The 25,830-nt window shown below is 52.2% G+C and overlaps 1 protein-coding gene across 9 annotated transcripts in view; it reads left to right on the top strand.

Annotated features, from left to right (window-relative positions):
* The window catches only part of DENND2D (DENN domain containing 2D), an 82,098-nt gene extending 57,415 nt beyond the window's left edge, over positions 1-24,683 (top strand). For 3 of the 9 annotated variants that reach the window (XM_042953395.1, XM_042953392.1, XM_042953396.1), the window contains 11 exons: positions 10,070-10,245; positions 11,080-11,192; positions 11,897-11,966; positions 12,688-12,765; positions 13,809-13,949; positions 14,976-15,124; positions 19,246-19,423; positions 22,690-22,731; positions 23,121-23,205; positions 23,508-23,750; positions 24,174-24,683. In XM_042953395.1, coding sequence (XP_042809329.1) covers positions 10,070-10,245; positions 11,080-11,192; positions 11,897-11,966; positions 12,688-12,765; positions 13,809-13,949; positions 14,976-15,124; positions 19,246-19,423; positions 22,690-22,731; positions 23,121-23,205; positions 23,508-23,750; positions 24,174-24,250 — 1,352 coding nt within the window. In that variant the 3' untranslated portion in view covers positions 24,251-24,683. Of the gene's footprint in view, positions 1-5,331; positions 5,480-7,781; positions 9,468-10,069; positions 10,246-11,079; positions 11,193-11,896; positions 12,109-12,687; positions 12,766-13,808; positions 13,950-14,975; positions 15,125-19,245; positions 19,424-22,689; positions 22,732-23,120; positions 23,206-23,507; positions 23,751-24,173 lie in introns of those variants that run through there. The other 6 variants (XM_042953394.1, XM_042953393.1, XM_042953391.1 and 3 more) reach the window with 6 other exon arrangements.
* The last annotated feature ends 1,147 nt before the right edge of the window (positions 24,684-25,830 follow it).

Raw genomic sequence — 25,830 nt, 5'->3', positions numbered from 1 at the left:
CCAAGACCTGTGACACTTATTATGATGAGGCTCTGTCCCATATAGGAAACAATAAATGACAAAAACCCTCATACATAGTTGGAATTCCTCAGCAAGGAAGGTAGGGAATTTGGGGAACAATGAGAAGACTGGCCTACTCTAATCACACAGGCTATCTGTCTGAGAGCACTATGGAAGTAGGAACCTGGAGATAAGGCTCTCATTTGAGTGTGAATGAAAGGTGAACTCTACCTGCTTTGTGAGTTTGGGCAAGTTTCTGAACATCTCTGAGCCTGTTTCTTCATCTATAAAGCAGGGATAGTAATACCTAGCTCAAAGGATTATTGGTAAAACTGATTTAAAGTAATGTTTATAAAATGCTTAACACAGTGCCTGCACATATGAAGAGTTCAATCCGTGAGCCTTGTCTGTTCCTATTATATGACTGGCCAAGGAGAACTAGGAAATTCCTAAGTGTAATCAAGGGGTTAGGACTGTAATTCAGTTCAACAAATACGTGTTGACCACATGTTAATGTTGTAATCATACTGCTGGGAATTTATTCATATTTGATTTTTTAAATTTTTTTTAACATTTATTTACTATTATTGGGAGACAGAGAGAGACAGAGCATGAGCATGGGTGGGCCAGAGAGAGGAGGAGATACAGAATCTGAAGCAGGCTCCAGACTCTGAGCTGTCAGCACAGAGCCCAACGCAGGGCTTGAACTCACAAACTGTGAGATCATGACCTGAACCAGAGTGGGATGCTCAACCGATTGAGCCACCCAGGCGCCCCTAGAAAGGTTTTGTAAAAAGTAAGTAGACATTGTTAAGTGAAAGAAGTCAATCTTAAAAGTCTACCTACTGCATGATTTCCATTCTATGGAATTCTGGAAAAGGCAAAACTATGAACACAATAAAAGGATCAGGGGTTTCCAGGGGTTTCACGGGAGGGAAGGAGGGATGAGTAAGTCGGTGGAGCATAGGCTTGGGAGCGGGGTTTAGGGCAGTGAAACCATTGCATATGATACTGTAATGATGAATACATGTTACTGTGCATTTGCCCAAACCCACAGAAAGTATGGGACAAAGAGTGAACACTGATGTAAACTATAGACCTCACTTAATAATAGTGTATCAATATTGCCTTATCAATTCTAACAAATGTACCACACAAATACAAGATGTTAATAATAGGGAAAATTGTGAGGGTGAAGGTGAGGGAATATGCTCTGCACTGTACTTTCCTTTCGATTTTCGTGTACCTGACATTGCTCTAAAACTTAGTGTATTATATTTTTTAAGCAAATAGAATTTTCCAAATTCATTTTATCTCCCAGTCCTAGTTCCTGGAGATTATGAGACTTTATTTTACCAGCCAAAATGCAAGTTTCTCCTTCATGTTTCTAGACCGCTATGTGTTTCTCTTCATCCCAGTACCTCTGCATTATATTTTCCCCAGAGGAATGTAAACTCTGTGAGGGCAGGGACCATGCCTAAGTCAGCTTTGGGAGATCCTGTCAGTTTTCTGCTCAGACCTCCCAATGGCTCCCCATTCCAACTGCTTTACATATATTAACTCATTTAATCCTTAGAACAACAATCCTTAGGAAGTCGGTGCCCTTCTTACTCCCACCAGATAATAAGAAAACAGAATCAGAGAGGTGAAGAAGCTTGGGCAATTGAACAAAGCTGGTAACTGGCAGATCTGGGATACCAACCCAAGGTAGTCGGACTTCAGAGTTTGCAGAAAAAGTACCAGAAAACTCCCAATTTTTTTATGCTGTAGGTCACACACATTTTTGGGTTTGTGTAATGATTTTAGGGTGCCTCAATTATGTCTTTTTAAAAATGTTTACTTTTTTTTGAGAGAGAGAGAGAGAGAGAGAGAGAGAGCACAAGGAGGGGAGGGGCAGAGAGAGAGGGGGACAGAGGATCTGAATTGGGCTTTGCCCTGACAGAAGAGAGACCGATGTGGGGCTTGAACTCACACACCATGATATCATGATCTGAGCTGAAGTCGGACGCTTAACTGAGTCACCCAGGCGCCCCTCAGTTATGTCTTTTTAAAAATGCAACAATAGAATGGGAGAAAAAAGGAGAACTATCTTGCAAAGAGTAGGAGTGGTATTGTCCTGTGAAACTTCTGTAGTTTTTGTATATTACATGCGTGTGTATTTGTGTTGGAAGCCATGTAAAATGTATTTAGAAAGCTCACTGCCTTAATCTGTCAAGAGAGCCATTACCTAAGGTAGCAAGAGGTGCTCCCGGCTCCTGCCAGCCACACCGGGCTCCTGCCTCCTTACTCTGAGAGCACGTTGGCTTTGTTCTGTGCATGTGCTGGCTTTGCCTCCACAGCTCTTGCCCTCCTCAAACCCAGTGATGGCCAGAGGCAGAAAAACACCATCCCTTCTAGGGAAACCCATACCAGACATCCCCAGCAGATCACTCCTCGACTAGAACAGATAATGTCCTTACCAGCCAGAGCTGGGTCACATGCCCACTATAAACGAGGCTCAAGAAAGGAGACTGGGGCTACGATGCTCAGATTCCACCCATGTGATACAACTCTGGCCAAAGGCTGCCAGCAAAGTAAAAGGCAGAATGGGTGTTAAGCAACCTCAGTAGAACCCAGGGGAACAAAACGTTTCAAGTGATTTTCTGTCTCCGTAGAGATGGAAGTTTAGGGCAGACTACCCTTCGACTCATTCATTCATTTATTCACTCAAGTATTTACTGATTACGTCATGTGTGCCTACACTGTTACCAGGCCCTGGGGACACAGAGTTAGGCAAAAGAGACACAGCTGATGCCTCTTGGGGAAAACTCTAGAAAAGGAAAGTGTAGTTGAGTAATCTCAAGGTTATCCAAATATAGAGCACAAACTCCTGTCTAAAAGGGAGAGATTTGAGACCTTCGGCTCCAGAAGCTCTTTGTTGTAATATAAAAGGTCATCTTTGTTTCCATTATTCAGATGTTTAACCCACTGCTTCAAACCCATATGTCCCTCTAACTATGCCACAATTAACTTTCCTACAGTTATCCGTACCTTCTCATTCTCAACTGGCTTATACCTCCATTTATGTCACCCTACGGTCCTGATGAGTATTTTTTAAAGTCTCTTAAAATTAAACTCCGGGCACATGGGTGGCTTAGTCATTGAGCATCTGACTTCAGCTCAGGTCATGATCTCAGAGTTCGTGAGTTCGAGCCCCATGTCGGGTGAGCTTGAGCCCCGAATCAGGTGAACACGAGCCCCCTTTCAGGTAAAAACACGAGTCCCACTTCAGGTGAGCCCCATTTCTATCTATCTCTTTCTGCCCTTCACTCACTTGTGCCCTCTCTCTCTCTCTAAGAAAAATGAAACATATAGAAACATATAGAAAAATGCATAGAACTGGACAATACAAAGAATGATCACACAGTAAACACATTTATGTATCTGCCACTATGTTAAGAATGAGGACATTCCAGCACCCAGAAGCCCTATGGTATCCTTCCAGTCATTATTTCCTCCTTCCTCCATAAATCTGCCATCATCCTGGCTTTTCATACTATATATATTAGTTTTGCTTGTTTTTAACTTTATATATTGATGGAACCTTACATTATGTGCTCTTTCATGTCTGGTTCTTTGGCCCAACATCACATTTGTGTGACTAGCCATGTTGTGTGCCACAGTGGTTTATTGATGTTTTTCACTGCTGCATAGTACTCCATTGTAAGAATATGCCACAGTCCATCCATTTCACTGTTTATGGACACTTGAGATTATTTCCAGTGTGAGGCTATTTCAAGTAGGCTTTCCATGAATATTTGTGTATGCTTTTTAGTTGTACATGTGCACATATTTCTTTGCCTGTTTTTAAAGGGAGGAAGTGATTTGGTCTGGACCGCCATAAAATAGGTTGAGAAAATTAAGGCACGACAATATTCAACCGACTGGACACGTTGATCATGAACAACTGTTGTACTTACACAGAGATGCATAAGACACCAGCCAAGAGGAGATACTTGGGGAGGAGGTGTCCTTGCGTGTGGGAACACACAGAGAATAGGGAACAGAAACAGACTGTGTAATTAAGTACAAAATTGCATATGCCCAGAGTAGAGGCCAACTTTTAAAACCTCCTGGCAAAGACTAGACAGTTTAATACCAGGGCTGGATTCTCCACTCCTGCTCACCCACCCTGTCTGCGACAGGAGAGGTACCTGGAGGCCATGCGTGGGTGACAGAAAGGAGGTGTAGGTCTGAGCGTCCTTTCTATAGAGCCCAGACATATTTCTGCCAGTGTCTTCTGCCTTGTGCCTCTCACAAGTGAAACTGAGGCTAAAACCTCTTTGAATGCAGAAACTTCAGATAGACTTTGCACATGCCCCACCCTTCCCAGCCTACAGGGGCAGGTCTGGGAGGAAGAGGAGAGCCAGGCAGGTGGCCCAGAAGCAAGTGGGGCTTATCAGATGCAAATTTTCATGTCTGACAACTGAAGCTTGAAGTCTCTGCGTGTTCGTTCAGAATTCAATGAGTAGGAGAAGGGCAGAGGAGGAGCTGAAAGGCTCTATGGGGATTTCGGATTAGACCAGGAGTGTGGATAGCTGCAGCTGACATCACCATCACCACCATCATCATCACCATCACCATCACCATCCCTTACATTTGTATCACATGATAGTCTACAAAGAGCTTTCTGTTCCTTAGCGTTCACATGTCTGTGGGCTGGCGGGGCAGGGTTTACTCCCACTTTGCTGAGCTGCCCAAGCACACTCGGGACGCAAGTCAGGGTCAGATCCCTAAGGGTTCCTCCAGTCCCTCCTCGGGAGCCCGAAGGGCTGTCGTTGGCTCGTTGGTTCTTAGGGAAGTGAAATAGGGAAAAGAGCGAGGGACACGTGCCCTATGGGTGCAAGGACAGAGAAAGCATAGGACACAGAAGGAAATGGCCAGAGGCTACAGCAGTTGCGGGGTGGGGAGAGATGGAAGGGTGGAAGGTGTGCCGACTCTGAGATAAGTGGAGCCACCTGGAAAGGGCCCCGGTGCCCACAGGGCACTCCCAGCCGGTGCCGAGAAGGTAGGGCGTGACCGCGTCGCACTCGCGCGTTTGGGGACTGCGGGCTCGGGCAAGTCGAGCTTCCCGGGGCGCCCCACGGAGGGTGGGAGCGCGGTGGCACCGCCCCCTCCCGGACGCGCGTCGAGCGCCCTCTGTCACCCCACGCCGCTCCGCCGGGGGCGGGGGGGGGGGGGTGCCCAGGGCAGAGGCGGCCCGCCCAGGTGCGCCGGGGTTTGGCCCGCTGTCCGGAAGGTGCGCCGCCCGGTCCCGGGCCTGTGCCCTCGGCCTCCCCCCCACCCCCCCTCGTGAAAGCGAAAGTGCCGGGTCCGCGAAGGGCGAGCTCTGGGGGCGGGGCCGGCGCGGACCCGGGACCGGCGCCGGGCACTCGCCGGGCCATGGATGGGCTCGGCCACCGCCTCCGAGCCAGCCTGAGACTGAAGCGCCGCCGCGGGGGTTAGTGCGGGGCCGGGGCGCGGGGGCGGGGAAGCCGGGGGCCGGGCCTCGAGGCTGGCGGGGCGGGGGCCGGGGGAGAGGGTGGCGGGGGGAGGTTCGACGGGGGGGCGAGTGAGGGCCACTAGGAGCGCAGGCCTGGCGCCAGGTGAGCCGGAGAGGGGGCGCAGGTGGAGGGGACGTGGCGAGGTGGCGCCGGGGTCGGAGATCGGAGGGGCGCCCAGGCCCGCGGGGACGAGGGGGAGGCGGCGGGCCGAAGGAAGCCGTTGTGGGGCCCCGGGGCCACGTGTCCTCCCAGCCAGGAAGCTTGTGGTGCAACCGCAGTGTGCTTGAGGCGCCCTCCTGGAACCCCAGCCCCGCCCCGCCCCGCCAGCTGCGCTCCTCGGAAACTCCGCTCCCCCGACGTGACCGCCCCCACCTGAGGGCGGCGGGGCCCCGGGGAGTGTGGCCCCCGGCAGACCTGGGAGAGCGCCTGCTCTGCGGGGCCTTAGAGCCTGCGAACCAGACAGGGCACGCCTGCCCTGGCCGCTGACACCCCCACCCCCAGGTGAGGGGGAAAGAATTCCTCCCGTCCAGGGTTGTGGGGACTCCAGTAGAAGTCACTTCCTTTCTTCCTAGCAGGGGCGCTGGGCTTTGCAAGAACACAATTGGGAATTCATTCATGTTTTCATTCATTCAACAAACATTTATTTCGGCTTGCCGGTAGCCAGTCCTGAAGTGTCCTTTAGATACTTTGCCCAGAGGTCGCACATTCTGAGGAGAAAGGAGTCGGTTGGAAGGTAAATCGGGTCACTCCCAGACAGCCTTCTAACATTGGCAGTTGAAAAGTCCCCTTCCTACGCCAGGCCCCCGAATTGGGCAGATCTGGGGTGAGACACAGGTGCTCCTTCTGCCATCCCTCCTGCCCCCCCCCGCCCCCCCCCCCCCACTCCCAGACTATTTCAGAGACCGGAATGGGGGCAGGGCTCTGGACGGCAAGGGTTGGCACAGAGTTCGGCCATTCTGACCTCGCTGGTGTCCTCCTTTCTCTGGAGAGTACTGGCCTGGGCTTTCCTGGACTCCCTCAATCCTCAGAAGGCTGTGTGAATGGCAGAGCTCTGATTTTGGCAGCCCAGAGGAGACATTCCAATTGTTCCCACCCCAGCCCCCAAAGTGGGCTGATCATGGTGTCTGGGCATCAAGGAGGAGCTGTGAGGTGAGCAGCCGGTGTTGCTTGGCCACCTGTTGGGCCAGGAGAGTGTGCTCTCTTCGTCTTCCATGCCATCCTTCACCTTTCTGGGGAGTTCCCGCATCTTCTTTTCCCTTTTGGCCTCAGAGCAGTTGTGTGGTAAGAGGTGTGTGTGTGCGTGTGTTTATGTGTGTGCACGTACACGCATGTGTAAATCATCCTGGTGGGAAGAAGTGGCAGTGGTGGTGGTCCTGAGTGGAGAGCAGCTGAGCTAGAAAAGGGAGAGCCAGCCTTCTACATCAAAGTTCTAAAAAGTCCCCTTACCTATAGTCTAGCTGGTTTTGTGACTTTAGTCAGGTGGCCGTGGGAGGGGCTTCCTGGTGGAGGAACAAGTGTAACCAGACTCTCGACTTCCCTAGAAGGGGTGGCTCCCTCCTCAACTAAAAAACTCAGGACTGTGATTGCACTCCAGGGCACCAGGGATTAAATGAGATGACCTATATTAATAGGATGAATGTTTTCTTTCTTTTTTTTTTTTTTTTAATTTTTTTACATTTATTTATTTATTTTTGAGAGACAGAGAGAGACAGGGTGCAAGCGGGGGAGGGACAGAGAGAGAGGGAGACACAGAATCCGAAGCAGGCTCCAGGCTCTGAGCTGTCAGCACAGAGCCCGACGCGGGGCTCAAACTCACAGACCTCGAGATCATGACCCGAACCGAAGTTGGACACTCAACTGACTGAGCCACCCAGGTGCCCCTAGGATGAATGTTTTCTGTTCAGCTTTTCTCTTCTGTTGATAAACCTCTTTGAAAGGGAGAAGAAAGCAATCCTTTTCTGGACTTCTTGGGCTTCAGCCCAAAAGTCTGGTAATCTCTTTTGTTTGATTTTGTGAGTTTTGCTGTTCTCCTGGCTCTGCTGATAAAGCAGGAGGAAATGGGCTGAAAATGCAACCCAAAGGGTTCAGGGAAAGGCATAATTTCCTGAGGTTCTGGAATGGTCAGTGAAAAGATTTGGGTTCTCAAAGACCTTTGCAAACAGGGGGCAGCCCACATTTGTGGAATGTTTGGTGTGTACTATATCTAAAAGGCAGGAGCATAGACATGGGACTCTCATAATTCCTACCCACCCCCCCCCCCCGATTCTGTTAATAGTCCCTGAATAGCCCCTGACTTGTTCTGTGACTCAGTTTCCCCATTTGTATGAGGAAGATGCTTGTTCCTCAGGTGGTGAGGGTTGTGCAACAAGTCTGTGCAGGTTGTAAGGCGTGGTGACAGTTCTGAGTATTCTGGGTCATTGTCCTCACCATGACAGAATCTGTCACATCCTTACTTGTGGGTTCTCCCCGCGAGTCGTGTCTGGGGCCCCTGAGTCCTGGCTTTTACTAGTCCCACAAAAGCCAATCTGGAGCTCTTAAGAAGAAGGCAGCCATCTCCCCCTTTCAAGCAACCCACTTTCCTCCAGCAGGCTGCTAATTCTTTGCTGGAGTGGCAAACACTGATACCAAACGCTTTTGCTTCCTGGCCCCTTTTAGAGTCAGCTTTCTGACAAAGTCCTCTCTGACCCTGGGCATTTACTCATTCATAGGTGACTTATTGTTATTTTTCTCTCTTCCCCAGCCTCCTGGCTCTAGATACCACTAGAGCCCAAGGGGCTCTGCTTTTAGCTTGGGCAGAACTATTGACCTGGCTCAACGGGGAAAAAAGCCTGAGCAGGAGTGGGGGTAGGGCAGAGATCACCCAGTTGCTTTCTATTGTCACCGAATGCCCCTCAAGCTGCTGAGGCTACCAGTCCGTCCCCTACTGTAGGCCAGGGAGACTGTCCTGAGTCAGTGCTTCCTATTTGGGAAGTGGGATCCTTTGCTGGAGCCCTGGAACGGTTCCCATGAGAGAAGTCAGACTTCGGATATATTGCAGGGGTGGAGGGGGGGAGGTGCGGTGAGAGATGCATCGCTGTAGATCATCCTGAAGTATCAGGAACTCTCCAGCTCAGAGATGGATTTATTCTCTATTTTACCTCCAGGAGAGGAGGCTTTTACGTTCGTATCAATTTCCAGAACTCTCTCATGCTAGAACGGTTTTTTTCCATTTAGAGAATTAATGGACTGAGTCTATTTATCTTAATCAAGGGAGGCAGTGGTATGCTGGCTGTGGGGAATATTTGGTCCTATCCTCTTGCTTGCAGTCCTGAAGTCCTGGAAACTCCTGAATGCAGCATGGGGCCTTGCAGGGGTTTGGGGCGGTAGTGGGCCAAGTTGAGATGTGAAAGGTCAGGAGTCAAAGTTATGGGGATATAAGATCCCTGTCCTGGGGCTGGTGAAGTTCCAGTGCCCACAGTCTGATGCTCTTAGGCATTCTTCACTGTCCCGAAGTTGTAAATAAACCCGTTGCACAATCCGCAGCCCAGAATTCACAGCCCTTAGCCCAGAAAGCAGCTGGGCCTTGGAGGTGTTTGCTCACGACCTTTTCTCTCGCCACACCCTGGGGCTCTTGGGAGGAGCTGAGGTCTGAGCTGCAGTGCCAGGATGCTGCCTCTGTTGGTGCGGGCCTTCTGCTGCCTTCCTGGGTCCCGTCACATCCTTCTTGCTCAGCCATTGCGTGCTCAGCATGGAAACTGCCGTCCCCTGTTTGGAAGGCAGCACATGGCTTGGCTTCACGGAGTTGTGGTTGGAGACTGAAGCGGCCCCTCTCTCAGACTCTCTGTAGCCGGTCTGTAGGAGGAAAGGGAAGCACTCCAATGCCCTGCAGGTTCGAGAAGATGGAAGGACAAGTGGTAGGCACGATGCTCAGGCTGTTCCGCAACCGGCTGCCCCAACTCCGAGCAGGTCTGGACTGGATTACCCACTTCCTGTTTTCTAGGGTGACCCTCTTGGATGGGGCTGTTTCTTCCTTGAAATGCTTCTTCCTTTTCTTACATGTAGAATCTTTATAGTTTGACCTCCACCTGGTCCCCCGTGTGACTAGACCAGAATACTTCCCCTACTGGATTTTAGAGCTGGTCATGCCCCCCCATGGGGGGGTTTGTGTGGTCACAGGCACGTGGCTCTGGGACCCGTTCTGCTTTGGATACATGTCCACTCAGGGCTTACTCTTTCAGGTACTGGCCTGGGCACCTGTGGGTGGGCACAGTCTCTGCCTCTGGGGCATAGGGCCTCCCAAGTGGCTCCCCAGTCCCTTTCCTTGGCGTCCAAATCAGTGGCTTCTGTCCCCCTCTTGGCTCCCTGGGTTTTCAAATCTCCCAGGGCAGGCACGGAAACTGCCCAGTTGGTTCTGACCCTGTTGCAGGCCCTGAGGAGCGGGGAAGCCTCCGGGGACCTTAGCGTTGGCCTGGCGGCCCCGAGGTGCACAACTTGCCGGGAGCCACACAGGCTCCACCTGGGGCATGGGCTGCGGAGATACCAAGTGGGGTCTGGTGTCTTGGTTTCAGGAAGTCGCCAGGACAACCTGAGGGAAGCTGTGAAGGAACCAGAAAGGGCCCCGGAGCACTGTCTGTCCACCTTTGCTGGAGGGCAGCACTTCTTTGAATACCTCTTCGTGGTTTCCCTCAAAAAAAAGAGTTCAGGGCATGACTATGAGCCCACCATCACCTACCAGTTTCCCAAGGTAAGGACTGAAGGAGGGGGCAGGGGGAGCCCGGGTTTGGGTGTTTGAGAGGGGGGCGGTGCCAGGGCTCAGGTCGAGAGCCGCCTAGCGCTCCTCCGCTCCTGTTTCCTTCAGGCCCAGCCCTGTTTCCTGTTATCACCCACAGAATCTAGGTCTGGCTTCTTTGTGAGGAACTGACCTGGGCTCCCTGGCCAGGAGACCAGGCTGGTTCTTCTGCCCCTTTTGGGGCCTCCTAGTTCTTCCAAATTCCATCCTTAGTCATCCTTCTCTGTAGAGAAGCTTACCTTCTGCCAGACCTCCTTGCGGGCATCCCCTCCCTGGGGTGGGTGGGAAGGAGAGGGTGGGGCGGGCACACAGCTGGTGGGCAGGCTCAGCCTGTGGCCACAGCCCAAACACCAGGCTCCTTCATGTCTGCTCCCGCACTGCAGTCAGGGGCGGGCGTAGGGCATCCTCACTGACCCTGCCGGCCTGGTAACTGAGCTGGCCACCTGTCCTCTCTAATGTGGTGGCTCTCTCACGTGGCCCCTCCAGGAGGCCAGGCAGCCTCTGGGCCTTTCTATACCAAGTGAGGCCCTGGCCCCCTTCCTGCCTATGTGGGTCCTTAGGATACTGATGTCTAACTCAGGCTCATGTAGACTCAGCCGTGGGGCTGGTCAGACCCTGAATGAAGTCCCTGTGCAGAGTGACAGGCAGAGGCACGTTGAGCCCCCATGCCAGCAGGACAGCTTATTCTCAAACTGCTTTAGAGCCTCAAGAGCAGCCTGCCAGCCCTCAAGCCCTCTCCTCCTGCCCCTGCCCCCACAATTCACTGGGCTTTTCCCCTGTTTCCTATAGCGAGAGAACCTGCTCCGGGGCCAGCAGGAGGAGGAGGAACGGCTGCTCAGTGCCATCCCCTTGTTCTGCTTCCCAGATGGGAATGAGTGGGCACCGCTCACTGAGTACCCCAGGTAATTGCCCGGGCCTGGGACAGAGGAACCTGGGACTGGGGGAGAAGGGACAAGTGTGAGCCATGTGGGTCCTGTGGCTCCCTCACTTGGTGTGGATGCCAGTTCTCACCAGCTTCTCTCCTGATGGGGAGGGGCTGTAGTCAATCCATTTATAAACATCTCTCCTGGAGTCCCCCAAGGCCAGGGATCTTAGCCAACTCGGTCAACCGGCCTGTCACCTCTGTCCAGAGAAGGGCGAGGTTCTCTCACCTGTCCTGGGAATGACAGTCGCCATGTTTTGGCTGCTTTTGGAAGAAGCTGGACTCAGCAGAAGGCCTTTGGCTTCAATGAAGACAATGTGGCAAAGTCCCTTTCAGCATCAGCCCTGGTTTTTGGCTGCCCGAGTTCGCATTTTGGCTTTACCACTTTTGAGTCGAATGACCTTGGATAAGAACCACCTTTGCGGCCTCAGTTCCTTTGTCTTTCAAGTGGGGATCGTAATTGAACCTACCTCAAAGGGTTGTTTTGACAATTAAACGAGGTGGTGCGTTTAGAGCTGGGAGCCAGTAAGCACGTAATAAATTACTGGTGTTATTATTACCCTCAGGATTAATCAGCAGCTCCCCTCTGCCCCCCTGACCCTGCTCAGCATCTCTCTGAGGCTGCCGCCTTCCTGTTTTAGGGTCTAGTGGGCAAATGCAAACCATGTGTGTGCTCTTCTTCAGGGAGACCTTTTCCTTCGTTCTGACCAACGTGGATGGGAGCAGGAAGATTGGATACTGCAGGCGCCTCTTGGTCTGTGCTGCTCAGAACTGCCCCCTCCTCTCTGCAGCCCGCTCGGCTCCACAGCTGGGCTTGCTCAAGCTTCAGCTGCAAAAGCCAAGGCTCCTTGGCAGTGGTGGTTGCGGGGAGCGCACGGCCCAGCACCTGCTGCCATGTTAGTGCCCTCTGCAACCCTGCAGGAACGGGGACACTTGCCCCTCCTTGCCCACCCAGGGGACCTTTGCTGGCCATGCTTTGGTCTCTTCTCTCCCCAAGCTTCTGACATCTCCCTGTGTGGGAGGCTCCTGCCTAATCCCTTCTCCACCTTCTGTACCCAGTCCTGGCCTCCTTGGCCCCCAGAGCCTCCCAGAGCATAGACTGGGGCTGGACGATGATTCTTGGGTCTCAAGAGGATTCTCCAAGTCACTTTTACAGTGCTGTCCTCCCTCGCCATTCCCTCATCTCTACAGCACACTTGCTCCCTTTCTCTGCGGGCCCTACATGGTGCTGGTGCTGACGGTGGCAGGGCTTGGCCCCCTCAAGGCCATCTTCTTTTGACTGTGGTGGCTGTTCTGGCCTCCCTGCTGCCTGTGCCATGAACAGAAGCTCTGCACAGCCAGGGGCTTCTCCGTCTGGCCCGCCTTTCCCCATGAGTCCCCTAGTCCCAGCCACCAGCTGTGTGCCCAGTCAGCCCCAGTTGGGAGAAGCCCTGGGGAGGCTGCGGAACTGAAGGAGCCTGTCTGTCCCTCCCCAGCCCGCCGGCCGTGGCTCTCGCCTTCCCAAGGTTTACTGCATCATCAGCTGCATCGGCTGCTTCGGCCTGTTCTCCAAGGTAGAGGTGCAGCGGGATTCCTTGGGGCCTGTTTGACCTGTTCAGCCTCCAGGTCGGCCTGGCCGCCTGACCTGTCTGTGCTCCCTGGGCCCTCAGTGGACTTCTTTTCTCACAGCCGGGGTCGATCCTAGGCACACTTGGGGAAATTGAGGCAGAGAGGAGCTTGGGCTCGAGAAAACTGGGACTTTCTCCCCTGCAGAGAGCCCACGCTCCCCCTCTGGTCAGGTAAGAAAGCAGCTGGAGCAGGACAGCAGGGAAAGCCCCAGGTTAGGGGGCGGGAGTTTCCCGTTTCCTCATCTGTCAAGGGCGTGCAGTGATGGCTCACCTCCCCGGCTTAGGGCCTGGCACGAGGCTCGAATGAAGCGACATGAGAAATGCAGAACACTGAACAAGGGTGAAGACGGCTGCTCTACAGGGGGGCCCCGAGACTCCCCATGAGCCCTCTGAGGGGGGAGGTCCCTAGGGCTTCTGGAGCTAACTGCAGGGCCTGTGCACCTGAGTCAGGCCTCAGAACGGACAGGCATGTCTTGGTGGCCACGAAAGAGCTTCAATGTGCTCTGCCCCCAGCAGGATCTTCAGAGGGTGAGGGCAGGACGCTGTGAGCCTTTGCTTGGTGGAGTGTTCATCTGGGCTGGGTTCTCGGGGATGCAGTCTGGCCCTGGCCCTGGCGAGTCTCCAGTGGAAGTCGGAGGGCAGAGTAACACCTAAGAGGCCCAGGGTTCTAGGCTCCCACTGCACCCAGCATGCCAGCGTGACGAGACATGGTACCGCTGTGTGCGGTGGTTGGCTCTGGGATGACTGCCGGGGGGAAGGCGGTTACGTGGTGCCAGGAAAAGGGAGGAACGGACTGATAGGGAGAGGGTGAAAGGAAGAAGGCTACAGGCCTCCTGCAGGAGAGAAACAGCAGACTGGGCTCTGCCGGGGAAGAGAGGGAAGCCTAGAAGGTCCACGGGGATTGGCTGGATCAGTGCAGGGCGGGAAGATGCACGCACGGGGTTCTCTGCCACTTCCCGGTGGCATCCTTCTGAGCCGTTTCCTTGCAGATCCTGGATGAGGTGGAGAAGAGGCACCAGATCTCCGTGGCCGTCATTTACCCGTTCATGCAGGGCCTCCGAGAGGCGGCCTTCCCTGCCCCCGGGAAGACTGTCACCCTCAAGAGCTTCATCCCCGACTCGGGCACTGAGGTGGGTTACGGAGTGCGTGAGCCCCAGCTTCGGTGGTACCGCTGTCACAGTTATGCCATCCCCCGCCCTGGTTAACACACCCAGACTGAGCCAGGCCGGGACCGGGGCCTGACTAGAAGGATTGACAGAGCTGAAAATCAAGCCCATGTTTTCTGACCCTCCCAACCTGATGCTCCCAGGGACCTACTTACTGTTCGAGCCACCAAGACTTGTATCTATAATAAAAAAAACATGTAAGCTAAGGTTCCTGGTGCTAGAATGGACTGTGCCCCCAGCCCCAAACGGCCATTTCTCCCCATTACCACCCTTATCTTCCCATGTGTGTGTCCAGTATCACTCCCTCATGGCCTCCCATCTGTCTACTTGTTATCATCCCTCCCCACCCCTGTGTCCCCACCCATGCCACACGGGGATGCTGTCACTGCAGGCACGAGGCTGTCTCTTCCAGTCCTGCCCCCTGGGACTGTGGAAGGTCGGCCTGCCTCTCTGAACCTTGGCTTTCCTATGTAAAAATGAGGGGAGGAGCTAGGCCTTTTCACAGTCTCCATAGAATGCTTGCCCTACACCAGGCGATGCAATTTTCTGGATACAACTCGGTGAATACAATGAATAGGATTCCTGACCTCCTGGAGCTTAAAATCTAGTGGAGGAGACAGATGCTAAATAAGGAAAGACACAAATAAGTATGTAATTTAAAGTGACGAAAGGGGAGAAACCAGATGCTCCATGAGAAAATGATGGAAACACACGCCCAATTAGGCGGGCCTCTGGGCTGGAGGGAGGAGGAGACAAGCAGAAGGGTGACCTGACCTGTGAGGACCCTCAGGCAGGACGAGCAGACTGGAAAGGGGGACAGGGTCGGCATGACCCTCAGAGCTAAGGGAAACCACCGAAGTGCTTCCAGCAGGGGAGAGGCGGGATCAGATGTAGCCAGGAGAGTGGAGGGGAGGCAGGTGGAGACCCAGCGTTCCAGGGTCTGCGAGTTTCAATGTGGTGACACCTTCTCTCTCCTTGGTTCCCCTGCAGTTCATCTCCCTGACACGGCCCCTGGACTCCCACCTAGAACACGTGGATTTTAGATCTCTGTTGCGCTGTCTCCGTTTTGAGCAGATCCTTCAGATATTTGCCTCTGCAGTGCTGGAGAGAAGAATCATCTTCCTGGCAGAAGATCTCAGGTGGGTCCAGCCGCTGGGCCACTTCCCGGGCCGTCTGGCTCCCCTGGGTTCAGGGGACGGACCGGAGGGTTCTCTAAGGGAATCAGGCTGTAGGACCTTGACGCCCACCCTCCTGCCTCCAGGTCTGATTTTGCACTAAGCCTCCTAGAGAAACAGCTGTTGCAATTCCCCTGCTTCTGCCTCCAAACTTGATTGCTGCCTAAGGGTGAAGAAAGATCCAGATTTGGCTCCAGGCAGAGACCAGTCAGGGTGGGTGCAGATGGGATTCTGCTCCCGATGGCTTAGGGAGGGGAAGAAGGCGTATATAGGTTTGGAGGTCAAAAGCCCATCATCCCTTTTTTTTTTTTTTTTTTTAAGTTTATTTATTTATTAGAGAGAGAGGGAGTGTGCAAGCAGGGGAGGGGCAGAGAGACAGAGAGAGAGAATCCCAAGCAGGCTCCATGCTATCAGTGCTTAGCCCAACTCGACGCTCAATCCCACAAACTGAGATCATGACGTGAGCCAAAATCAAGAGTCGGACACTCAACCGACTGAGCCACCCAGGCGCCCCAAGCCCATCATCCTTAATGGCAGACACATCTCATCTATCCATTTTTTCACTCATTCAACAAACATTTATTGTGTGTCAGCTGTCTGCCAGATGCCAAACGTCAGGAAGATACAGACAAATAAGACATGGTCTTTGACCCTAGGGGATGTAGGAATCTGTAGTGGTTGAATGCACAGGTGTTGAAATCAGCAGGGCAAGGTTCAAGTCCAAACCATTCTTCTACCTTTAACTGTGTGCTTTCCCTTAGGGTAGTTTCTTGACTTCTTGAAGTCATAGTCTCCTTATCTGTAAAATCACAATAAGGATCGTGCCTACCTCATAAGCTTCTGTCGAGGATCAAATGACACAGTGCACCACCTCCCTGCCGGGCATACGCGTAGCCCGGAGTGTTATATTAATTTCAGGTGTACAACATATTGATTCGACAGTTCTATACGTTCCTCGGTGCTCCCCAAGATAGGTGTAGTCACGGTCAGTCACTCTGCAACATTATTACAATGTTGTGGACTCTCTTCCCTACGCTGTACTTTTCATCTCCGTGACTTGCTTATTTTTATAACCAGAAGTTTGTACCTCTTAACCCCCTTCACTTATTTTGCCCATCCTCCCTCCCACCTCCTCTCTGGCAACCACCAGTTTGTTCCCTGTATTTATGGGTCTGTGTCTGCTTCTGTTTGTTGTATTGTTTTTTAGGTTCACGTAGAAGTGAACTCAGGCGGTATTCGTCTTTCTCTGTCTGACTTCCGAATTTTTTTTTTAATGTTTATTTATTTCTGAGACAGAGAGAGACAGAGCATGAGCGGGGGAGGGGCAGAGAGAGAGGGAGACACAGAATCGGAAGCTGGCTCCAGGCTCTGAGCTGTCAGCACAGAGCCCGACGCGGGGCTCGAACTCACAAACCTTGAGATCATGACCTGAGCCGAAGTTGGTCGCTCAACCGACTGAGCCATCCAGGTGCCCCTGTCTGACTTCTTTCATTTAGCATAGTACAAGGTCTAGGTCTATCTATGTTGGTATGAAATTGAAGGGGCGCCTGGGTGGCTCCATCGGCTAAGTGTCCGACTTCAGCTCAGGTCACGATCTCGCCATCCATGAGTTCGAGCCCCGCGTCGGGCTCTGTGCTGACGGCTCAGAGCCTGGAGCCTGCTTCCGATTCTGTGTCTCCCTCTCTCTCTCTGACCCTCCCCCGTTCATGCTCTGTCTCTCTCTGTCTCAAAAATAAATAAACGTTAAAAAAAAACTAAAAAAAAAAAAAAGAAATTGCAAGATTTCATTGTTTTCGTATGGCTAATATTCCTTTGTGTATGTGTATATATCCACTCTTTTGTATCCATTCACCGATCGGTGGACGCTTAGGTTGTTTTCGTATCTTGGCTCTTGTAAAAGAGTGCTGCGGTAAACCTAAGGGTGCATACAGCTTTTCAAATTAGTGTTTTTGTTTTCTTTGGATATACACACAGCAGAATTATTGGGTTCTGTGGTATTTTGGTTTTTAACTTTTGGAGGGACCTCCATACTGTTTTCCACAGTAGCTGCATCACTTTCCATTCCCACCAACAGTGAATGAAAAGAGTTCCCTTTTCTCCATATCCTCTCCACCACTTGCTATCTCTTGTGTTCTTGATACAAGCCGTTCTGATTAGTGTGAGGTTATATCTCATTGTGGTTTCCATTTGCATTTCCCTGACGATTAGTGGTGCTGAGGATCTTCTCTGTGTGTCTTCTTTAGGAAAATGGCTATTCAGGTCATTTGCCCATTTTTTAATCACATGACTGTGATGATTTTTGGTGTTGACTTGTGTGAGTTCGTTATATGTTTTAGATATTAACCTTTTATTGGTTATGTCATCCTCAAATCTTCTCCCATTCAGTAGGTTGCCTTTTCATTTCGTTGATGGTTTCCTTTGCTGTGCCAAAGCTAGCTGTTATCCTTCATGATAAGTTCACAGCTGCATATATCCCTGTACATAGTCAAAGAAGGGGACTGTCGTTTCTTGGTCTCTACCTCTTACGGGCCTCAAGTCTGAGAAAGACATGGGGAGACATATGATAGAAGAGGAGGAAAATATCATAAAACAGTAGGAGGCTGACCTTTTATTCATGTCTGAGGAGGGAGAAAGCCAAGGATACTGGACTGACAACCCTGGTTCTATCTTTTAGGGAAGAAGAAAAGGAGGTTAGGTTAGGGGCTCAAATGTTAGGCCAGAGGGTCAGGGGAATGTCATGGGTATTAGGGGAAAGGAAGCGTGTAGGGTTGGAGGTCTCTGGGCTGAACATTCTATAAAAATCAGTGACCGCCAAAAAGGCACTCGTTGTAGGCTAAAACCTTGAGGGAAGTGGTGGCATCTTCTGCTCCGGAAATAGTGTTCCCACTTTCAACCCTGTAGAAAAATACGAAGTTTCTCTTGTGGCTGGAGCTGGGCTTCCTCCTTTTCCCCTGAGATCAGTGTTTGGGAAGTGAAGGTGATTCCAGGTGCCTGCTGGCCTGGGCCCGGGCCAGGGCAGGCAGGACTCGCCTCTCAGGTGCTCACTTTCTCCAGGGAGGTTCCCCCCCGCCCCCCCGCCCCCCCACTTCCTTCCCACACTGAGCTTGTCAGACCCCTGAAGCACAGGCAGGGAGGAGACTTCCAGTCAGCCTAAGCCCGGCTAGACCCTCAGGGACTCAATCTTTGTGACTCAGGAAGTGCAAGCTCCATTCCAAGAACTGAAACACGGTTTCTGTATCTGTGTTTTGATTGGCCTCGGGTTGGGTGTTGTTTGGAGAAATGGGGAGCCACGGAGAAGCCGTGGAGAGGAGTGGAGAGGACAGAGAACGGGCCGTGTGTGTGTGTGTGTGTGTGTGTGTGTGTCGGGGGGTGTGGTGAGGAGTCTGCCTGAGCTGTGACCGAGGCAGGAATCATCCGGGGGAATGCTTCATTGGAAGGGTGGAGGGGCCACCTCTGTGGGACTTTCCGGGTAGGAATTGCCAGGCAAAGGTTCCTGGAATCTAGGAATTTCCCAAGCTCGCTCTGGCACCAACCTGTTAACTTTAAATAACCTCCGGTGGCCAGAGGGAGCCGTGAGAGGTAAAGACTACGTATGGGTGAGGGTGGATAGCCACAAGGAGGAAACACGGCTTCGCCTCTCTGCTGTGCCTCACTGTTTACGTTTGTCTCCTTAACTACACTGTGAGTTTGTTCAGCGGGGTCAGCGCCTTGTACTTCCTGGTGTCCGCATCCTTAGCGCAGCGGTGAGCGTGTAGAAGGGCTCACTCAGTAAGCTGCTGGAGTGAAGGCATTTCCTCTTCCCCCCTCTCTGGAGCCACTAGTGTTTTTGTGCAGAGGGGTGAAGGGGCACCAACTGGGCGGGAAAAGAAGGGTCAGACAGAGGCCCCATCCTGGATGAGAGGAGCCTCGGCCGCTCCTGGCTTCTGTCCCCCGCGCTCCCTCCCCGCAGCCATCGGTAGTCCCAAGCTCTGCGACCCACACGGCTCTAGACTTGCTCCTGCCGTCGGCGGGGGCCGTGGGGGGTGCGTTGTGGCGGAGGCGCAGGGAGGCCCCTCTGACTCGTGTTCTCTGTGCCCTGTCCCCAGCACCCTGTCTCAGTGCATCCACGCTGCCGCCGCGCTGCTCTACCCCTTCAGCTGGGCGCACACCTACATCCCCGTTGTCCCCGAGAGCCTTTTGGACACTGTCTGCTGCCCCACTCCCTTCATGGTCGGAGTACAAATGCGCTTTCGGCAGCAGGTTATGGATAGCCCCATGGAAGAGGTATGGTGCCGCAGGAAGAGGGCGTCGCTTGGAGCCGGGCACACCTGGCTTCGCACCTGGGCTCCGCTACACCTGGGCCACTAACAGCCGTGTGACTCGGAGCAAGTTGCTTACCCTCTTTCAGCCTGAGCTTCTTCTCTGCAAAACGGGGACGGCAGTGTTCAAGTGCTAGGGGTTCTGGGGGAAAGAGCCTGCAGGAAAGCTCATAGCCCGGTGCCTAACGCATGGTTGATGCTCAGCACGTGGCTACTTCCTCCTCCCAGAAGATTTCCTTCTGGGCTTCAGGGGCGGCTTATTCAGGGGTCGTCCAGCCGTCCTAGGTCGGTTGGCTCCAAAGGGCAGGCCCTGGGGTGTCCCCTCACTCATCTGAATGGACAAACGCAGCTGGTCTATACACCACCACACCCCACTAGAATTCATTTGTGTTCCTTGCAAGGGAGCTAATGTAGCCCTCCTGCAAACGAAGAGCCTTGATAAATGCAGAGTTTTGCAGTGAGAGTTACCTTCTTCTTTTTTTTTTTAAGGTTTGTTTACTTATTTATTTAGAGAGAGCGAGCGCATGTGTACACGAGCAGGGGCGGGGCAGGGAGAGCGGATCCCAAGCACACTCCACACTGTCAGTGCAGAGCCTGACGCGGGGCTTGAACTCAAACTGCAAGATCATGACCAGAACCGAAATCAAGAGGCCGACACTGGACCCACTGAGCCACCCAGATGCCCCACAAGAGTTCTCTCTCTGATAACCTCAGAGCTCACTTGGCTAATGAGGATATAGGTCCAGATCCCCCTTGGTTTTGTCAGCTTCTGGTTTCTTGGCGGTGGCCCAGACACGCCCAGAGGGCTGCGTGGTGAAAACGGGCATTGGTAGCATAAAGCTATCTCCAGTGTTGGAAGAACAACTCAAAACATGCACTCTGCCTGTTCCCAAGATCGCACGTTACTATAATCTCAGTTATGAGAGTTACTTAGGGATGTCTACACTGGCTAACCATTGACTTCTGTGTAAAGGGCTGACCAAGGGAAGAGGTGAGGTCTAGTAGGAAGCTACTGAAGAGGCAAGAACCAGCCTGAGGGGGAAGATTTCCCCCATTTGCGTAAGAAACAATGGAGGTCCCAAGAACTGAGTTGACTTATTCGAGGCCACACAGGCAATAATGGAACCTAGCACAGATAGAACCAAAGCCCCTCTTATACAACATGTTGCTGGGAAGTAAAGAAGTCAGCTACTTCCCTTCCTAACTTCCCTGGCCTTCCCAGCCCTCCTCGTAAGTGCTGAGTAGACAGGGCTTTTGAAGGAGCCTTTGCCGTGTGACTAACTGGGTCAGAGTATTAGCCCCACGTTTAGCAAGGACTTAAAATATCCCAACCCTAGGAGTTATGAAACTTGCTGACACCGCAGTTCCGACTCCTCCCCGACAGCCAGGCAGGACGACACCCCAAGGCCTGCCGTGCAAGAGCCTTGGCCTGTTTTCGTCCTCAGCAGCTGCTCTGTGAAATGGGCAGGGGCTGAGGAAGGGGGAAGGCCAGGGGCCGCTGGCGCTGTGGGGGGATTCTCTGGCGGCCCACATAAGCTCTCTGGAAGGGATCACTCAACAGACCGTAATATAGCGATTACTAGAAAGATTCTGGGGAACAACTTCACAAAAAAATTCTTCATGCATACTCTTAGCTCCCTGAAATGAACCGCCTTCCCTGAATGAAGGCATGTGAGCCTATGTAGTCAAGTGATCTCAGGCCTGGACTAGTTCAACGTTTTCTCCTCTGATAATGGATATTTACAGTGCCTACTCTGTCTTTTGGCACACTTTCCGGTCCCTCTTTCCTTTTATTTGGAAGAACGGAGCATACAAGGGATCATTCACCATATTGGCAAGATCAAGAGTCCAAACTGCAAAGGGGGGCCCAGCAGGCCTTTAAATGACCAAGCCAGGCTTGTGGATCATGGCAAACTGTCGAGCACGTGCCCCACCTAAAGGGGGCAGCTGCACTCAGTTCCATCTGAACATGGTCCTTTAGAAACATGGACCAACCAGGGGTGCCTGGGTGGCTCTGTCCGTTAAGCGTCTGACTTCAGCTCAGGTCATGATCTCGTGATCTGTGAGTTCGAGCCCCGTGTCAGGCTCTGTGCTGACAGCTCAAGCCTGGACCCTGCTTTGGATTCTGCGTCTCCTTCTCTCTGCCCCTTCCCTGCTCATGCCTCTGTCTCTCTCTCTCTCAAAAGTAAATAAACATAAAATAAGTTTTAAAAAAAATAAGGAAATGTGGACCAACCAGTGAGAGTTCCTGACTTTTCAGGAGTCCTAAAACCAAGTTTAAGTGATTTTTCCCATTTTGAATATTGGAAACCAACTCAATTGTTTAAACGTACTCTGAGGATCAAAGAAACAGATCAGCAGGTTGGAATCCCACCAGCAGGATGCCAATTTGTAATCTCGAGTCTGGACCGAGGGCCCCTTGGACAGTGAGGGAGCCGGTAGCAGAACTCAACTGCCAGCCCTGTGCGTGCCTTCCCTGCAGCCTGCAGACACACACATGGTTTCCTCACCACCTCTCCTTCCCTATTCCTGTTGCCCTGGGCTCATTTCCTTCTCTTCCCATTTCCCGTGGGAAGGTCCAGAGCTCCCAGGAAGTTTTTAAACTAGGACATCAGGAGATCATACAGAAAGTTGTTGCAAGCATCAAAAGATCAAAAGCCATCCACTGCTGTCCTAAATCTGACCAGAGGGCAGGGAGTTGAAGGAGGGTGGTGGAGAAAGGGATGCAGAACGTAGGACCCATCTAGGCTTGGAAATGGGCTCTACTAGTCGTAAGACCTTGGACAACTTTCTTGTTTGTTCCCTCGCCTGCAAAATGGGGATAGTGCCTGCCTCTACAGGACCGTGGGGAGAATTAACTGAGAGAAAATGTGCAAAGCCTGATCGTGTGTGCTGCGTGCTAAATGTTCCAGATCTAGAAGCCATTCCTGTGATCCGTGTTTCATTAAGAGTGACTGGCTGTGATTTCTCCCATGTTGTATTCCTTCCTACCTTAGCGCTCCTCCCCACCCCCTTCCTACACCCTCATTCCTTTTCCCCAGGAAGGGAACTGGGGTTTCCAAAGAGGGGAAGGGTGAGAGAGGAGGGTGTCACGCAGGAAAGGAGAATTGCAGTTGCCGATCTTGTTGCCATTTGGGCTGACAGGTACGGCCACAGGCAGAAATGCAGGTGGTAAGTGCCCCTGTGGTCTCTGATGGGAAGAGGGAAAACCATTCGCTCTATTTATTTCAGGTCCTATTGGTGAATCTTTGTGAAGGAACCTTCTTAATGTCAGTAAGTATCTGGGCTCCGACACCCCTGCAGGCCCACCACCTGGTCTATCACACTCATCTCTCCCATGCTCCACCTCCTTCCACGTGGTTGAAGTGCTTTTGCTGGGGGAGAACCCACGCTAAGACCATTCTATGAGGCGATCGGTGTTGATGCTTCTAAAGCAGGGTTGTAAACCCAGTACCCCAGGGATATAGAGAAGACTTGCTAATGTTTACACTCGGACTCAAGACCCAGAGGCAGTGTCTGTTGTTTCTCTCTTACATGGCCAATTATTTGGGGGTAGAGTTGGGGTGTAGAATTCACACCCTCCTCACGCTATCTGCCGATACACCTCCTATGAAGACACCGCTTCCCTGACAGCTTGACGTCTGAGCTCTGTTCTGTCCTAGGTTGGTGATGAAAAAGATATCCTACCACCCAAGCTTCAGGATGACATCTTAGAGTCTCTTGGCCAGGGGATCAATGAGTTCGAGAGTAAGTCCTTGGTCCTCCTTATTTGGGTTTCTCCACAGAGCCTGAGGGCAGGATTCCCGACCACCCCTGCCCAGACTAAAATGGACTCACTCAGCAGTCCTGGGCCAGTCCCAGGTGCCTAGATTCTAGGGCCAGTCTGAGTGCAAGATGTCATTCTTCCTAAGCGGGGGTGGAGAACCCGTACCCAATCTCCTATTTTGATTGGTAATTATGAGGCCTACCCTGGCCGCTTCCCTGCGGTGAAAGCCACCTGGAGGCAAGAGTGGGTGGTTCTTCTGAGACGGCCTCTTGTATATCTCCAGCAGCTTCCGAACAGCTCAACGAGCATGTTTCGGGCCCATTTGTGCAGTTCTTTGTCAAGACTGTGGGCCACTATGCTTCCTACATCAAGCGGGAGGCAAACGGGCAAGGCCGTTTCCAAGAACGGGCCTTCTATAAGGCTCTGACCTCCAAGACCAACCGCCGATTTGTGAAGAAGTTTGTGAAGACGCAGCTCTTCTCCCTTTTCATCCAGGAAGCTGAGAAGAGCAAGCACCCTCCTGCAGGTATGCGGTGACGGCCCCCATCATTCCAAGCCCAGAGAGGGTCACTGCCTCCAAGTCAGGTGTGGCCCGAGGATGAACAGCATGGTGTCTAGAGGCCCACAAAATAAGATGTAGTCTTGTCAGGGGGGTTGGAACAAAGTAACTTGAAGCCTCAGAAAATGCCTCTGGGCTGCCATTTGGTAGAACTTGCTCTTTGTTTTAATCTGGAGTTAATTTCTACTAACTATTCTATTTGTAGCCCCAGATTGGGGCCAAATTGAATACCTGGATCTCCAGAGGCCTGTGAGAACATGGGAGTCCTGGCGGGAATGTGGGTGTGGTGGTGGAAGAGACAGAGAGGGTATATCTGATCCCCGTTCCTGACCTCATCGTCGTCCACCTGGTCGGATTATATGCCTCTAACACCGGCTTCTGAACCCACAGGCTACTTCCAACAGAAGATACTTGAATACGAGGAACAGAAGAAACAGAAGAAATCAAGGGAAAAGACTGTGAAATAAGAGCTGTGGTCAAAAGCGGGGGACTGGACTCACGGGTCAGTTTTGGACTTTGGCCCCTGCCAGCACGGTGGGATTGGCAAAGCTCGCAGCCCCCAGAACCCACGGCCTTCTTCCGAGTCCTGGTAACCAGGTCTGGCGTCAAGCTGGTGTCTTGGGTCTGGGATCCCTGGAATCAGCTTTCCCAGGACCGTGGAAGGCTCGGACCTCCATGCCCACGGAGCTGGGCTCAAAGCTACATTTTCTGCGCAGGTGACACAGCACAGTAGCACAGGTGCTGTGGAGCCTTAGAAGTTGCTGTGAATGCCCTCTTCCAGGAACCACTATGATGAAGTCCTCAACAGGGAAAGTACTTGTGGCCCAAAGGCTTAGTCTCTCCACGTAAAAGAGGTCTGTGGACATAGGAAGATAAGAATAAAGATGAAAGTCTTGTTTACGTGTTATCTTTGGCCTCCACGCTGGGGGGAGAAACCAGGAGCACAAGGCAAAAAGATAGGAGAATAATCTGCATGGGGAGTGGGAGACCTGGCCACTGTGGCCCAGAACTTTGGGGCTGTGTTTGGACTGGGGGTCAGCTGCTCTGCTTCTAACAGGAAGGGTAGGGATACCGGGAGAAGCGGCAACAGCACTGGGACAGGGCGGCAGTTCTTGGGTCTAGTTGGGTGTGCCTTCCAGAATCCGGGAGGAAAGGCTGCTGGCCACGGAAGTATCTGCATTCCAGGGAAACTCGAGGTAGGAGATGTCAGTTCCCAGAAGCCAGTGAAGAGCTCTACATTGCTTCCATAGGCAGGTCTGTCTGCCCATCACAACTGAAGGTTTGGAACCTTCAGTTGTAGACATCCAACTTCCTACTTGGTTATTTTGAGAAACCAAGTTCAACTCTTTTAAAAATTAAAAAAAAAATTTTTTTTTTAAACATTTATCTTTGAGAGAGAGACAGAGCGTGAGCTGGGGAGGGGAAGAGAGAGGAGACACAAAATCTGAAGCAGTTTCCAGGCTCTGAGCACAGAACCTGACGTGGGGCTCGAACCCACGAACTGTGAAGTCGTGAGCTGAGCTGAAGTCGGATGCTTAAACAACTGAGCCACCCGGGCATCCCTAAACTTTTTTTCTGAGTTTGTTTATTTTTTGAGAGAGACAGCAGGGGAGGGACAGAGAGAATCCCCAGCAGGCTCCACACTGTCAGTGCACACAGCATGATGCAGGGCTCAAACCCATGAACCATGAGATCATGAGCTGAGACAAAATCAAGAGTTGGACGCGTCACTGACTGAGCCCCCCAGGTGCCCCCTTAGACACCAATTTCAACTCTTTAGCTAACGGTGGAGGGATTGCTGCATTGCCGTTTCCCCTTTCAGAAAAGAGTATTATAATCTTAAGGGTCCAAAGGAGTTGAGTGGTCACCTGGTCCACCTTCCCTCTGTACTTCCAATGACAGCTTCTGTTTCAACACTGATAGGGATGGGAAACTTTTAGAAGCCTCTTACCTTTCAAAACTCTCATCTTTTGAATGTGTGTGTGTGAGCGTGGCCCTCAGAGGCCCCTGAATTCTATACGAAGAACACAAATGTTTTCGGGGGGTG

The sequence above is a fragment of the Panthera leo genome, chromosome C1 (assembly GCF_018350215.1).
Source record: "Panthera leo isolate Ple1 chromosome C1, P.leo_Ple1_pat1.1, whole genome shotgun sequence".
NCBI classification, from domain to species: Eukaryota; Metazoa; Chordata; class Mammalia; order Carnivora; family Felidae; genus Panthera; species Panthera leo.
Note: the sequence above shows the minus strand (reverse complement) of the source record. Positions and strands in the feature narration are given on the sequence as shown.